This window comes from Mytilus californianus, unplaced genomic scaffold, assembly GCF_021869535.1.
Source record: "Mytilus californianus isolate M0D057914Y unplaced genomic scaffold, xbMytCali1.0.p SCAF_1, whole genome shotgun sequence".
Classification (NCBI taxonomy): domain Eukaryota; kingdom Metazoa; phylum Mollusca; class Bivalvia; order Mytilida; family Mytilidae; genus Mytilus; species Mytilus californianus.
The window spans coordinates 89,808,988-89,824,986 of record NW_026262581.1 but is presented as its reverse complement, the minus strand read 5'-3'; the positions used below and the strand labels follow the sequence as shown (position 1 = coordinate 89,824,986).

Genomic DNA, 15,999 nt, shown 5'->3' with positions numbered 1-15,999 from the left:
GAAAATATGTTAATCATCGTTTTTACCTGTATAAGAATGAGCTTTTGTGGATCGAATCAGTCAACCGAATGGTTTACCCTTGTTTCACTTTCAATGTTATTATTTTCCCTTTAATGACTGAACACGCCTAGTTTATGCGTAACCCATCTCTAGCTAAAGGGTTGAATTAAAGGTCACATGAATATGGGTTCAATGAGGTTGAATTATTCACTTGCAAGTGAATAATTTATCAGCGATGTTTCTTAGCTTATTTTGACAAAATTGAAACAAAGTGGCTGCTAAAAGCAAATTATTATTTCACTATTTCACTTCCATTAATGATTGAACAAAAAAAAAATGATATTTTGATCTTTTTTAAATCTCGTAGCTATTGCCCCTTTAAAAGTGCACCTTCACACATAATTACATACAAAAAAGTTTATCAATTAGTACCTGACAACAGGCAAGAGTAATCTTTGATCAGTACTTTGTGTCTTTAAGTCTTTTTGTTAGTGTTTCTTTTCATGCTTTGTGTTGATCTGATGAGTCCGGCCTTTTTTGTCTGATTTTTACTGTTTGTTCTTTAGTTGTGCTGCTACACCACTTCCCAGTTTGGGGAGGGTTGAGTGCCCACAAGCATGCTTAACCAAGCCACATTCTGTATATGCCTGTCCCAAATCAAGAGTCTGTAGTTCAGTGGTTAATGCTGGTTGCGGTCTATCGTATTTGTGGTGTACATAAATCAAGCTTTTAGTTTTCTTGTCTGAATTATTTTACATTTTGTCACGTCAGGGCCTTTTATAGCTTAGTACTAGTATATATATTGTATGGATTTTGTTCATTGTTGAAGTCCGTACAGTGACCTATAGTTGTTTAGATCTACATCCTTCGGATCTGGCGAATAGTTTAAATTTTTAGCAATCATACAACATCTTATTTTAAATCAAAATAATACATTATCCTTGATTTAGATATTTCGGTAAAATAAAGAACTGCTGAACCAATGCCTTCTAAAGCTTGTGTTGGTAGAGTTCTGTTAAGTGGATACCGATGGTATGCAGGGTTGTCAAAATTTTTTTTTATTAAATTTCTGTAAAATGTAGGTCAAGGTGACCTTTTTTAACAAACCTTTATTTCTACTGAACATATCTCCATTGAAAAAATTGCCTGTTCCTTATGTCTGGTATACAAAGACTGAACCAATCATTCACAATCATTCACATATAAAATAGGAAAGCTAATTTACTACATGCACCAAAAGACTAAAGATTGATTGGAACATATAACATGTGGCACAATAAAAGGTCACCTTATTTTGGACATACTGTCATAAACATGTGATGATTCAAGATTTTTCTCTTGGACAGCTTTGCCAAGTGCTAAATATTTTGATCTTTCAGTCAAAGACAGGTTCAAATTTGTGATTCCACATGAAGAAATTTGTGATTCCACATGAAGAAACTTTATATATTGAAAATAATATTGAAACATGTTTGTGTCTGTTGACTACTTGGTATCACATACATGGTTGTCTCTTGATTTTATTCCAGTTTCTAAAGCCATCTATTTTGTGTGAGCACATGTTCATTGTTATCCATAATATATGACCTCTATACATTAGTTTAGGTTAACTCGTGTTGTTAAGATTTCTGTCTCAATGATGCTTATCCCAAAATACAAATGTTACCATACACATGCAAATGAACAAGAAAATGCTCTATCCTCCTTTTTCTGTTCATCAAGCAAGCAATAACACTAACAATCTTTAAATAAACTGTTAACAAAAAGGTGAGACAATGTGTTATTTTGATAATGCAAATGTTGAAATTAAAATAGCAATACTTTAACTGTAAGTTATGCAAATATTCAAAGTCAATGAACCATGACTGAAGGTACATGGCTAAACAATCTCCATGGAAATGAGATGTGTCAATGTGTATACAACTGCATACCAAATACCATTGAATTATCATAAGTTGTTCCCTTGAAACAAACCTAAACACAAACATTAACTTGTAAACTATGTACAATTTTCAGTCAATTAACCATGATGAGGGGGGTAGGCTATAAAATCTCCATGGAAACAAGACTTGCAAATGCCAATAAATTTGCATACCAAATATGATTTACTTAACATTAGCAGTTCATCTTAAACTGATCTAATCACAAACTAATACATGTAAACTATGCAAAAGTTTCAAAGTCAATAGACCATGACTGAGAAGGCAGGGTCAAATATTTTCCATGGAAATGAGATTTGCTAATGCTTATACAACTGCATACCAATTAACATTTGCCTACCACTAAAGGTTCCCCTTGAACTGACCTAATCACAAACTAATACATGTAAACTAAGCAAAAGTTTCAAAGTCAATAGACCATGACTGAGGGGTCAGGGTCATATAATCTCCATGGAAATGAGATATGCCAATGTTATACAACTGCATAACAAATATCATTGACCTACCACTAGTGGTTCCCCATAAACTGACCTAATCACAAACTAATGCATGGCTGTTTTTTGCTTTTTGGTCAGGTTGTTGTCTCTTTGACACATTCCCCATTTCCATTCTTAATTTTATGTAAACAAAGTAAAAAATTCAAAGTCAATAGACCATGACTGAGGGGTCAGGGCCAAATAATCTCCATGGAAATGAGATGTGCCAATGCTAATACAACTGCATACCAAATATCATTGACCTACCACTAGTCGTTCACCATAAACAAGACCTAATCACAAACTAATACATTGTTGAAGCCGCTGCAGGAAACAGCATACGTATGTCTCACTTTTTGACTCCGTCAAGGCGAGACAAAAAAACTAATTGACAATAGAACAAATGTATGAGTATATATTTATATAAAATCAATTGCTGGTCTCTCAAACAATAATACAATGACATAATCAAAACATCTCCACATCATATCAGTTACATTATCTCATGCACTAACAAATAATAAATACTGTTTTATATTGTGCAGTATATAAATCAATAGATAATAAGAAGTACAAAGAAAATAAATAATTTTATTTTGTACATTGAATAAGCATTCATCAGTAACATGTTTTTTTTTCTGAGGAATGTGAAAAATTGTAGGTTTTGTAAGTATATGTAGTCATCCCATCAAGATAGCACCTATTGAATAGTGTAGAATATTTATATATTACAATTAAAGTGTATTCATTTTCACTGTAGAGACAAAGGTAGTAATACAAAAATTGCAAACATCATAGCTTTTCAGTAAACATATAATCTCTGACAGTGTATCATGTTTTTCTCCATATTGTTATTCTTTTTTGGATGTAGAAATACTATTGGAGACAGTACAATCTTTGAACTCATTGATGTGGAGACATATTCTACTCAATCAGGAGTATCATATGTTGTTCAATAAGGTATAACACCTTTCTTAAATATATCATATTGAACCATAAAATAATGTTTAGTTTTTTTTTCAATCAATGTTTTTAAGTAAGTACCAATATGTTGAATAGTCAGATAACACACAATTTGTAGACAATATTGGATAATGTCGTTCAAAGATGAGACATTTAAAATGTAGAAGACTAGCAACATTATATCATAATAATCCTCCAAACAGTTTACCATTTCATTAAAATGGATTTAACTACCCCCCATATAACTTAAATAATATGCTGCTAAAGATATTAACATGAAGTTGTAACCCCTCTGATACAAATCTTAAATATCACTTATGAAGCATAATCATTGGTCTCTATATAAACTTTAGTGAATCCTTGAGTTGAATATAGATATTTAGTGGGATTATACATTTATAACTTACATACAGCTCAGTAAACTGATACCCAATACGAAACATAAATTATACTTATATCTCATAGACACAAGAAACGCTTGTTTTATCAATAAAGATATTTTGCTGATTTAATGTATTTATATTATTCGTGAATCAATGTATTTGCTATTATTATGTTACACGACTTGTTAGTCATGAATGACGCACCAATAACTTTCAAGAACTTGTACTTGCAATACAAAAGTTTATCATTCTTGTCCATTCTAAAGCCATATATTAATAAATATAAAATTGTTCGCTATTTTTTCCCTTGGCTTAGCTGTTGTCCTACAGAATAACTCATTATTTTGTTCCAGTCCACTTTTGTTCTTGTCACAGGCAGTTGACGTCTAAGAGCTTTGAATGTTGTGTCTGACATAGTCTGGTAATTTTCATTTATTGCCATCTAAAAACAAAAACAATCACATCATTACAAATATGAAATTATATTAGAAGTTTACACATCAAAAGATAATTTAAAGTACTAATTGAACAACACTTTTTTTATATGAATTATATGTAATTCATTCTTGAAAATGCCAATAGCAATTCATCAATATATATCTTTCTCAGCTTGTTCAACAAACTCCGCAATATATTGTTCTTGACATTAAGTTTTATGAAATATTTATGAATTTTGTTACTTTCTTTATTTTATTTGATTATCAATTCACAAGAACAAATGAGGAAGCATTGTGTTTTCAGGATTCCATGTGGGAGTGTAGTCACACTTTTGATATAAATCAATTCACAAACAGCAAATGATAAGTTTTGTTTCCAGGTTTACCTGGGGGAGTGTAGTCACAACTCTGTGCCTGTGGCTTTCAGTAACAACTATTTGGTACATTGTAGTGATATCTGATATCATAAGAACATGATCAGTTTTCAATTTTCACAGAGAACGATATTTTTTTTGGCACCAATACAACCAAAAATAATATATTTTATATATCATTTAAAACATAAACTATAAGACTGTGGAATAAAACTAATTTGTCTCAAAATTTATACGTCAATTAAAAAGTCTTTAAACTATAAATAAAGATTGACCTAAGCACTATGTATATTGACTGAGCAATCTTTGAATGAAAAGACTAGTGCTGTGGTATTTGTTTTTTTCTTTATTTTTCCACATGGTACCAAATGTAACACATTTGACTAACCAGATATTCTTTTTCAGCTTCTGATATAATATTTACAAATTCTTTTGCTGTTTGTTGTTCTGACTGAAAAATATAAAGAAATCTTGCATTTAGCATAATTTTATTTGTCAAATGCCTTTAATTGGCTATGAAGCCTATTGGAAGTACTATATAGTCCAGAATGCTGTAGTTCTACAAATAATGAAGACTATTACCAAAATTACTAGACTTGAAGTTGTGTATGCACTCTCTATAATGAGAATAGCCCTCCAAAAATGTGATGCAGTTTCTAAGTGCTTTTCTGAATTTATCTTCATAAGGATCGCTCAAATCCAAAAATTTAAAAGCAAGGTATGTATTCACCGTAAGGTGACCTATAGATGTTAATTTCTGTGTCATTTGGTCTCTTGTGGAGAGTTCTCTCATTGGCTGTCATACCACATCCTCTTTTTTATATTGACCATTTAATTGATCAAAAGAGACCAACTTATTGATATTTCAACTTGGGAAAATATATTTATCTATTGGTTGCTAGCTTTCAGTAACTATACCAATGCTTAGATTGGTATCATGTATTTTTTTTCTTCTTTTTGTTATATTTTTAGTGTGATTCAGCCAATCTGACGTGTAGCCTTTTCCCACTGACTTTTACAGTTTGTTCATACTAGTATGTTGTGCTGTTACACCATGTCCCAGGTTAGGAAGAGGGTTTGGCACCAGCAAACAAATTAAACCCCACAATATTCTGTATGTGCCTGTTCCAAGTCATGAGCCTGTATTTCAGTGATTGTAATTTGTTGCTGTTTGCTATATTTTTTTATGTTAATCAATATTAGCATAAATCAGCCCGATGGTTTTCTCTTTGAATTGTTTCACATTTTATCATGACAAGCCAGTTATAGTGTACTATACAGTATGGGTTTGCTCATTGTTGAAGGCGGTCCCCTACTGTGGTGAAAAATGTTGGTGAAAAGTTGTCTCATTGAAAGACTTAAAAGACCAACACTGATGTAGGTTAAAAGTTCAAAAATTCTGTCAAAGGCAAAATGAACATACTTTCTACTCTGATATATTTTTTGTCAATAGTTACATGTGTTTTAACCCCCAATAGTTGATTTATCTGGGGGAAAAAAGATTTCATTGTAATTCACTAACTTACTGTAACATTTAGAGACTGTTTAACTTCTTTAGAACTAACTAACTGTACATTGCCATCTTCATAATAATGGACCTGAAATTAAACATCCTCATCAAATATATATGCCTTTTTTTCATTTTTCTTTATTTTTACAGTTTTGTTCTTTTCAAATGAGAATGAAGTATACAATAAAATATTGTAATGCTCTTTAAATAAAGTTAAATGTGAGGGGTAATTTCTCTCTGAATGTTTCAAAGTATTACAGTTTAAGTTTTCTCTCACTGCTTACTTTACATGTACTCATTATTGAAAAATTTTCCCTGGCCTGCAAATGTTGTAATATCGTTGTTTATGGAATGTAGTCTTAAATACTGGAATTTCTCATTTATACAATTATTTACCAGTATTATTTCTATGTAGTATAACCTGGCCTACAAATGTTTAACATATAACTGTATCAAACATACCTGTACTTTGAGGATACCTGTCAGTTCACATTTACCACCCGATTCTGGAAAAGTAGCTGACCATTGTGATCGCCATCGTCCATTCCTTGTAAATAAATGAAAAATTACTTGTATTTCATAATCAAAAAATGTAGACAATTTTTGTGTTATTAATTTTTTTGTTATTGCTGAAAAGAGAACATCCTGTATGAAAGAAAAAGAGATTTTGAAATATAAGTAGACTTTGTGTTGCTTGTATTTATCTAATAATGACAGATATATCACAAATATAACTCCACTGACATTCTTCACTTCAATCAGTGTGCTGCTTAGTGGCATAAAAGATATCAACATATTGACTTTTTTTTAATTATAAATATTTGCTCTAGGTGTCCCAGTGGTTGCAAAGTATGACTTCAGTAAAAAGGAATAACTGTGGGATTGAAAAATGTCTGACTCAATAATTGTTTCGAAAACCCTGTAAAAAATCCTTATTAATTCTTTCAAAACTGCACAAGATTTAGGCTGTGACCTTAAAAAAAAAAATTAAAATTTCTGTTGGAGTTCACACATTGAGATTGAAAAATTAATACCTATGGGAAGATGATCAGCTCTGCAAAAGTTCAGGGGAGCACAATGATAAGGGCAGGGCGAAATCCCTTTGAATAGGGCACAGAGAGTCAGATAAAAAGGGCGGGCAGTGTGCCCTGTGAAAAGGGTCTAGCTGAAACACTATGTAATGATCCTTTTATCTCAACACTAATAACCTAAAGTTAGTATTAAAAATTCTATGTGAAATTACCAGAAATTTCTAGGTTGGAACTGATGACTTTCTAGGCAAGCTATGATTGTTATATTTCCTCCAGAACTACTACCATATAATGTTACTACACCATTTTTATAATGTTTAGAACGATATTCAGTAAACGCTGTCTCTATTGCTGCCCTCCATTTCTCTGCACTTTTATCAACATCTCCTGGCTGATAATCACTGGCTTCTTTTCTCAGATGGTCATATCTGTAAAAACAAAAATTAAATAATTTAAGTTTTGTTATCTATGTATGATTTATGGAGTGTGTGATTATTTAAATCTAAGACCCTATTGTGTGTTGATTGCTAGAATAAGCAACAATCTGTCTTTTGTTGTTGTAACAGTATAAATATGCATTGCTGAAATGTGAAAAAAGTTGTATTTTAAAATGAGGGAAAATACTCAGTAGCAGGGTAGAACAAATTCAATCCACAGCATTTGAAACACAACTCCAAAGTCAAAACATAAAATAAACATGTTATTTTAATGCATATTTCTTATTAAGTACACAATTTCAGTAATATAAAATTCATCATCTAATAATTGTGAAACTTACAGCATTGTACATCTGTCATGTTTTTTTAGGGGGCATGGTGTGTTTTGACCTCCAGATTTTTGACTCTTTTTGCCCCATCGGTTGCTGTCCCAATTATGTATACCCACCATCTTTTATATATAAAAATATATAAAATAAAATTAGCATGAATAGATATATGGATCATTAAGATTTAAATTGTGAAAAAAACTTTAATAAATACTTGCTTAGCACAGTTGAAAATAATACATCCCGTAAACGGGCATATAAAAAGACCCCTGAATGAGATTTATTTGAAGGTACTACCTGAAAGACTTTTTAGTTCTTGGGTCCAAAAATCTACTTCCTCCTAAATCTCCATGTTCTGTTATAAGTACCTGAAGTGTTAATAAAAACATAAAAAGCTTACTGGAATTTCACCAGGCAGCTATATCAAATGCTAAGATTCTTTTTGTGGACCAAACAGATGATCACTATTAATACTGACAAAAAACAAATATAGACATTTCAAAGGTAATATACATATTGGCTCCTACTTACAGAGACTACAGGTCCCTGTTCACTATGGTCTATTTTGCAGTGACACCTCAATGATCGTAATATTTTCACTACTAAAAACTTTTACAAAAAGGATAAAGATTTAATCAACTACCGGTATCTTTTCATACATACATGGCATTTATTGGAATAAATTGTTGAAGTATGATTTTACAATGTAAGTATAAGAATTTTCCTGCACAATTATATTTTGGCCATTGCACAAGAATATGTTTTTGCATTTATGACATTGCAGCTAATATTAGAGTGTTTCTATAACAGCAGAATAAATACTTTTAGCCAGATTTAAATCATTATTTTTTTATAATTGGGAAAATTCTTTGCTATAGTAATCATGGTAATATTGATACTGTTTATACTATTTTTTTGTACTTTTTGGACTGTCAGATTTCTATTGTTGATTATCTTTTGTACCTTTTCTCATTGCAGACAGAGATAAACTCAGGAACCTTGTCACTTGTTGTTATATTTAACCCTTAATGAATGTTATTGATTGTGACGTGTCTGTTTATTCATTTATAGAAACATTCTATGATCAAGGATCAACATCTTGATGTCTTTGATGTCTTTGATGGTATTGTTGGGTTGCTGTGTCAATGAGATATACCATAGATCTTCCCTTATTCATATAAACAAATCCTGTTATATTACAACATATTCCTCTACACCATCAGCACAGAATTATCAATACATGTACTAACAACTATCATGACTATAACTTGTATACAAATGAAGCTGTAAACTTTTCTTCTGTAAACTAGGCCTCTGTGCTATTCCCCAGTTCAGCCCTGGTTCTTAGTGGGGTTCATGGTGCCATAATTTTAATTTTTCTGTGTAATGTACACGTCATGTTTGTCTATTGTTTGTTTTTTTTTTACCACTAAGGACGCCCTTAGTATTTTTGTTTGTTTTAATTTGAACTGTAATATAAACAACATGTACATAAATTTTCAATAACTTTTGCTACTCACATTTTCTGGATTGCCTTCAATTTTGCATGGTGTAAATTGATCTTTATTATACTGTGCAAAAGCTCTATCAAAAATAAAGACAATACAATATAGAATACATTCTAATTTTATGTGATGATCTGAGGTTACCCATATACTACTGTTTTATCATCAAACAATTTATCTTTCTTTGACAGGTTGGATTTCTAAGCCTGGCCATATTAAAAAATAACTTTAATTAGTTAATCGTCTTTTAAGGTTAAAAATTTATCTCATTTCGTGTAACTCTCCATTTCAAATGTGTTTTGGTTCAGGATGTGAGTTTCAATCTCTGACATCAAAGATTTCAATAACTACAAAGAGCAGGATCATACATAAATAAAATTTATCTATATTAGCAGTTTTTATGCCATGATTAGTAAAAACTTCATTATGTGCAAGAATCTGTCTAATAGTTGTTAAATTAACAAGTTTAAAAGGTAATTTCTTCAAACTCTAATTTCTTACTTGAATAAACTGGAAATTGCAGTTGAATGTATATTGTCATTGAATATCATAATTGAAAATTATGACTGGACTTTCAATACTACTACCATAAATTTAAGAGGAGAGAGAAAATTCTTTATATTATACATGAATAAATGTAAATTTATTACTGTTAGTACATATAATGGAGATATGAACATGTTAAGAGTGTAAAATATGACACATACCCTGAAGCTCCCTCTTTCAGCAAGTTGTCGTCATTTAGTAAAATTCTAACATCTGAAATAAATCCATTGATATTTCTAATAAAATTTACTATATTCCAGCATTTAAGAAGTATGCACAATTAAGAACAATAATATATCAAGTATTGAATTATTATATACATGATATGAATATGTCAATCTTAATTAAGACTTGAGTTCATGTTTCCTGCCAGGATTTAATTTCAGTTCCTTAAACTACATGTATACATTGTTTTTACATGTAGCAATATCACATAAGCATTGGAGTCTGCATAACAAAATTGAATGGCTTTTACTACTAAGACTTTTTTTAACGTTTCATGCAGAATTTGTTAAAACAGTATAAACTGGATACAGTTACGAAAATCAGGGTGTCTATAGCTAGCTATAGGAGCACCAAAACTCTCAGCATATCAAAAAGGTCAATTGAATTCTATATCAAAGGGCTTTAGTTATAATAAAAATCTCCTTAAATACAAGTGTAATGCTTTCTTTTCTTTATAAATAATATCTTAATCAAAACTTACCATTAAAAACTTCATTAAATTCACCAGGAGGTGCATGCAAGATGAAATCAGAGGCTATATTGACCTAAAGAAAAAAAAAATCAAATTATATAATCAATTTTAACAATACACCAATTTAAATTCAATGAATTGCCAGTAAGTAGCTTTCCTTCTTTTTCAATTTTCCAATTTATCAATACTACATGTTCTAGAAACTAAATCCACCAAAAAATCCTCAATAATCTCAAAATTACAAAAAAAGTATTATTTATTATTATTAAACACTGTTAAACAACTTTAAAAAATATACCAGCATATGGCCAAGATTGACCAAAACAGTCCTTCATTAGAGGACAAAATCCTCATTAAAGTAGAAACTTCAAATAATCAATTTGAAATTGTATGTTCTACCAGTCAAGGGTGATATTAATGCTAGTAATAAAAATAATTTTCATATACTTAAAGATGGAATATTAACTTAGCATATGATGAAGAGACATTAATTGTCCAAATGTGGATCTGAGTGAAGGGAGTAAAAATTGATACAGTTAATTTTATTTGTTAGGCTATGTTTTAGTGCAGTTAACATTATGGTATGATATTGGCGTGATTATATTATAATCAATCAATAAATCTAATTAAAAGAGTATTCATTCAAAAATAAAACAAAAATCCAATTTTTCTCATGAATTTGTTTTTAAACATATAATTAAATGGTAGAAAATATCAGCTTTTGTCATTTTATTTAACAAACATTATTAGAAGTACATATATGAATATTACATTAACATTATAAACAGGTCACACTACCCCCCATTATTTGATGAGCTTATATAGGCACACATAGAATGCGTTTTTAAGTGTAGTGTTATCTTCAATCTTTAATCATGTTAATTAATTTTCTATAATTTATTGACTTTTTCTATAAAACTATTTGTTTTAATAGTACATGTATTTAAACTTTCTAAATGCTTAATCTATCATCTTGTGGCTAAACTAGTCTTCTTGTCACTAAGTAATACTTTTTCTTCTTGATGCTTCTTAACGCATCTTGTCAGTCTCTTATTACTCAGACCAAACCTGTAGCCTGCGAGAGAGGTCAAAATCTCCCTTGTTTTTTTTACACCAATCATCATTTCAGCTGTTTTGATAATATTTTCTGTGTTTGATTTATACTCATAAACAATGCTTAATAACAGAGTAAACAGATATCCTAGGTCATCAAGAATGTTGTTAACTAATTGAATCTGTGAATATATAATCAAATTTTATAAGTTTGGGCTGAAATATTGAAGTACTTTTTATCTTCTTACAAAATCTTGGTAGAAAAAAAGATTGTTGCACATAATCCCCCACTTGAAAGCTGAGAAACTTGAGCTGGAAAGAGGGATATCTCCTACTTTGTAGCTCAAAAAAGTTGTCAGGTGTAAAGTATATGCAAACTAATGAAGATTCTAAAATTATTGTAGTGTTTCCTGCAGCTTTTGAAAAGGGCAGGGTTATTTTTTTCTCAGAGGGCACTCTTAGCACGATTGGCTACATTTTAAGGGCACCCTTTGCACGGAGGACTACACTTTTAGGGCACTCTTTACATAGATATAAAGGCACTGTAATGGATAGGGATTTAATCGAATATACCATTGTTTCATAGTTATTGGTAAGAAATAAAGATATGTATATTTCTATTAGGTTGTTAATTTACTTCCTTTTGGTAATAAAATTATCACTTCTAGACTCAGCTAATAGAATCTTGATCATGTTCATTGTGAAACTGCCTCATTTCAATCAATAACTCCAGTTATAAACTTTAATACTGGATCACTGAGACTGATTGTCTTATGATGTGTTGTGAAAGTGGACTTTGCATGACCAAGAGCATATGCAATGCATTGCATTTTAGATGCACAAAAGAAGTGCTTAATACCTTTTGGATCTCGCATGTTCATACCAATCAAAGCTACCTTGGCTCATAACTGTACAAATAGTTTTATGATATTCAAAGATTTGTATAGCAACACTTACTATACATATTCTTCTGCTTTTCATCTTTTTTCCATGTGTTTTTTTGTGTTTTCTTTTTTTATTGAAACGTTGTTGATTTTTCGTACTATTCAAAACTATATTCTTAACTTTAATTTTATTAAGATAACAACAGTATGAAAGTTGTCGTAAACTCACACAGTGTTCTCCCCAGGGCCTTAAAGGACCGCGGGCCCGCGATGTATATTTTTTAACCGTGGTGGTATCGTTCTTACCGCGATGTATTATATTTCTCCGTGGTGCTAAATTTTTAGTTAAAAAATCAAAAATCGGTAAAGTTTTAAACGACTTGTTAAATCTTTTCCGTGCGGTATAAAATTCCAGGTGAAATTTGACCAGTTCAAACCAGTTCGTATTGTTTACACGTGCACCACGTGATTGATTTACCTTTATGAGGTTAACCTTTGTTGATTGGATTTAATCGATGTCATTAACACTTGTAAAATGATTCCTTTGTGTTTTAATTAAGAGATCATAGCTTTATGATCGTAGATAACTATTTTATGGCTTCACTCACCACCTGACAAGTCGGCAAATACTTTGTACACAAACCGATAGTTGTACACACGACGGTACACATTTTGTACATTATAAAGTTGGCTCATTACGTATAATTGACCATTATACACTTCTCAATACTTATATAATAGTATTATGTGTCTCTGATTAAACCATGGCCAAATTATCTTTAATTTTGACATAGTTTATATTGCATGATATTCCGGTTTCAAACTATCATAGTATCTGTCAACAAGTAATTCAAAGGGGACGATCACATGGCCCAGTTAGTTCACACAGAATACCCAAGATTATTTACAATTAACTACAATCTATTCTATTTTATAAATAAAATGCATGACTGTACCTTCAAACTGGATATCTATATCCATATGATAATTAATGATTAACAGAAGTGATTTGCAAATTTTATCCATAAGCACATGTTAAATCTATTTATATCTACTTCCTGTCATTTAGGCGGGAAAATAGGGAGACTCAGTTGTTGACATTGAATAGGGTTACTTATAGATCTATATAACTAGGATAAATTTATAGATTTAGGAATTCTTTTTAAATGGATCATGACAAAAAAAGATTTAGATTTTAGTGCAGAATTAAGTCTGTATCTATGTTTGATTATCACTAAAGGCAAGAAAAGTTAATATTAACATGAAATCTAAGGAAAAATGTTTTGAAATTTATGAAAAATTTCTTTTTATTAAAATTTAAGATAGAAACTGGTTCAAATAATAATACAATATTTATTCTTGTTAATTTTATATCTCCTTATGACAGGAATCCTTTCACAATACAACATCTTTCATTCTAGAAATAAGAAAGTTTTTTAAATTGAACATTTTTGTTCGCTTTTGAATGATATTTTATTCTTATTGATCATTGATTTTATAAAAGATTTTTAAAATAACTTTAAATTTAGATGAATATTTTGTAATGTATCATGTTTTATTTATTTTTAAAAAATATTAAAGTATACATGTCAAACTGTTTATTGATGTACTTCTTTTTTACCAATAATTTTCAATGTGCACATAACACAGTACCACAACATTAAAACAAAACAGGAGACATAAAATCTACAGTAACTAGAAATATAGCTAAGCGACGCGACACAACTGATTGTATGAATCATTTCACCAAGCAGTCCACACGCGTTACCCTGGTGCTATCCAAAAATCCTGGGGAGAACACTGCTCACATCCAAATTCCGACGTCTTGACTGACCCAATAGTATAAATAGAAAATATAAACAAACATCAGATTGTTTACGTAATCAGTGGTAATTTTCATCCCATGCATCGTAAAATTTTAACTCAAATGATCGCCTGGTTCCCTTTTAAAATGTCTATATTTTAAATTCGTTGAGGTACAAATTCGATGTTGTCCCTATTAGATTCAATCATGAATCGTTTTTGTACGCTGTCGCTTCATAACTGTTTAAACATAATTACAAAATTCAATAAAATGTCAGCCATTAAAATTTTGATTTCGTTCCAAGGGAAATAACTCAAATTTGGTCTTGCTAAAAGATGACTTGCAGAACCAATATTAAATTACAGTGGAGCATTCTAAAATACGACGGAAAAGGGTCATTTTGTTCCTTAAAAGGGCAGGGCGTCAAGAAAACACAGCAGGGCGCCACATCACGCCAATACCTTCTGCAGGAAACACTATTATTGCGAGCATTTATTATTGTGAATCACTGATTACTGATCAAAAATGCAAAATCTAATAATGCAATTACAAAAATATTGAGAAGGAAAATTACTACTGATATTATGAATGCCAGTTTTCATTATGGCAAATCTGTTACTGGCACATTTTTCGCATTAATAAAAACATTGCAATAGTTTCTGAATTTACAATATTCACTGTTAATTCCAAATATGGGCATTTCTTAAAATGGATTTCAGCAATGACTCATTTGTCATCTAATAAAAATAAAATTATTTGCATTAAGTATCAAAATGATCTATGTTAACCACAGATCAAATCAAACATAATTAACCAAAAACACTTTTTTTATGTGTGTTTCAACCATTATTATTATTAAATATATAACTTTTTTGTTTATTTCCTTGTCATTTTGTTTTTTAAAGAATAAATAATGCATTGTTAAACTAAACGAGAACCAAGCAGTTATAACCAAAATGAATAATAAAGTTTCTTGGGAAACATTAGAAAATAATTAAAACATTTCCTAATGCCAAATAAACGATTTATTCAAAATGACAAGTCAACAGGAGAAAGCGGAAGTCATCGGAAATACCATAAATAATGCTGCTGCCTAATGTCACGATGCAGTTATACCTTTCTGTCCATTGATCGACTTTATATAAGTCATCTTTTAAGAAGAATTAAAATAAACTAACGCATACATTGTAGTTCAATAAAACTAGAGCATATTACCTTATCCTGGTCGGAGATAGGTTCGCCGTAATCAGCCATCTTGCCCTTTGTCACGCCTTCTGGTAAACGGAACTGTGGGTAAATTTGTATCAGTCTCGTATTTGTCTTTCGCAATAAAATCAACTTTTAATCAGTAACTCTTCTTTCAAAAATTTACATTAGTTATGGACTATTTTATTTGCATCCGGAATAATAAACAACTTTGTTCAAAGGGCTGAGGTCAAGGATAAATCAGCTGCTGGAATCCACCAGTCGCCCCACTGCCAAATCGCCCCACTTTTTCACCAACTCGCCCCACTTTCTAAAAAAATCGCCCGTCTTGTTTACCAACTCGCCCCACTTTTGAAAAAAGGGTAAAATCCCGTTGAATATAGGTCTGCTCACTGGCCCCTCTTATGGAATGGTAAGATCCCGT

At 30.8% G+C, this 15,999-nt stretch overlaps 1 protein-coding gene across 1 annotated transcript; it reads right to left on the bottom strand.

Moving 5' to 3' along the window:
• Positions 1-2,822: 2,822 nt before the first annotated feature.
• On the bottom strand, positions 2,823-15,795 carry LOC127709968 (F-actin-capping protein subunit alpha-like). Its single transcript, XM_052215680.1, has 10 exons — positions 15,585-15,795; positions 10,638-10,701; positions 10,093-10,144; positions 9,401-9,464; positions 8,178-8,248; positions 7,327-7,542; positions 6,546-6,630; positions 6,100-6,171; positions 4,962-5,024; positions 2,823-4,204 (listed from the first exon to the last, which is right to left on the bottom strand). The coding sequence occupies exons 1-10, from the start codon at positions 15,621-15,623 to the stop codon at positions 4,058-4,060; spliced, it is 873 nt and encodes a 290-aa protein (XP_052071640.1). The 5' UTR covers positions 15,624-15,795; the 3' UTR covers positions 2,823-4,057.
• Positions 15,796-15,999: the final 204 nt, after the last annotated feature.

What these genes read in the sequence shown, in the direction of transcription:
- LOC127709968 (XM_052215680.1), bottom strand. Translation starts at nt 15,623, where the DNA reads ATGGCTGATTACGGCGAACCTATCTCCGACCAGGATAAG. An exon ending in CAGGTATCCTCAAAGTACAG is followed by an intron (nt 6,172 to 6,545) that starts GTATGTTTGATA and finishes GTTTAATTTCAG; the next exon opens with GTCCATTATTATGAAGATGG. An exon ending in AACAGTCTCTAAATGTTACA is followed by an intron (nt 5,025 to 6,099) that starts GTAAGTTAGTGA and finishes TATATTTTTCAG; the next exon opens with TCAGAACAACAAACAGCAAA.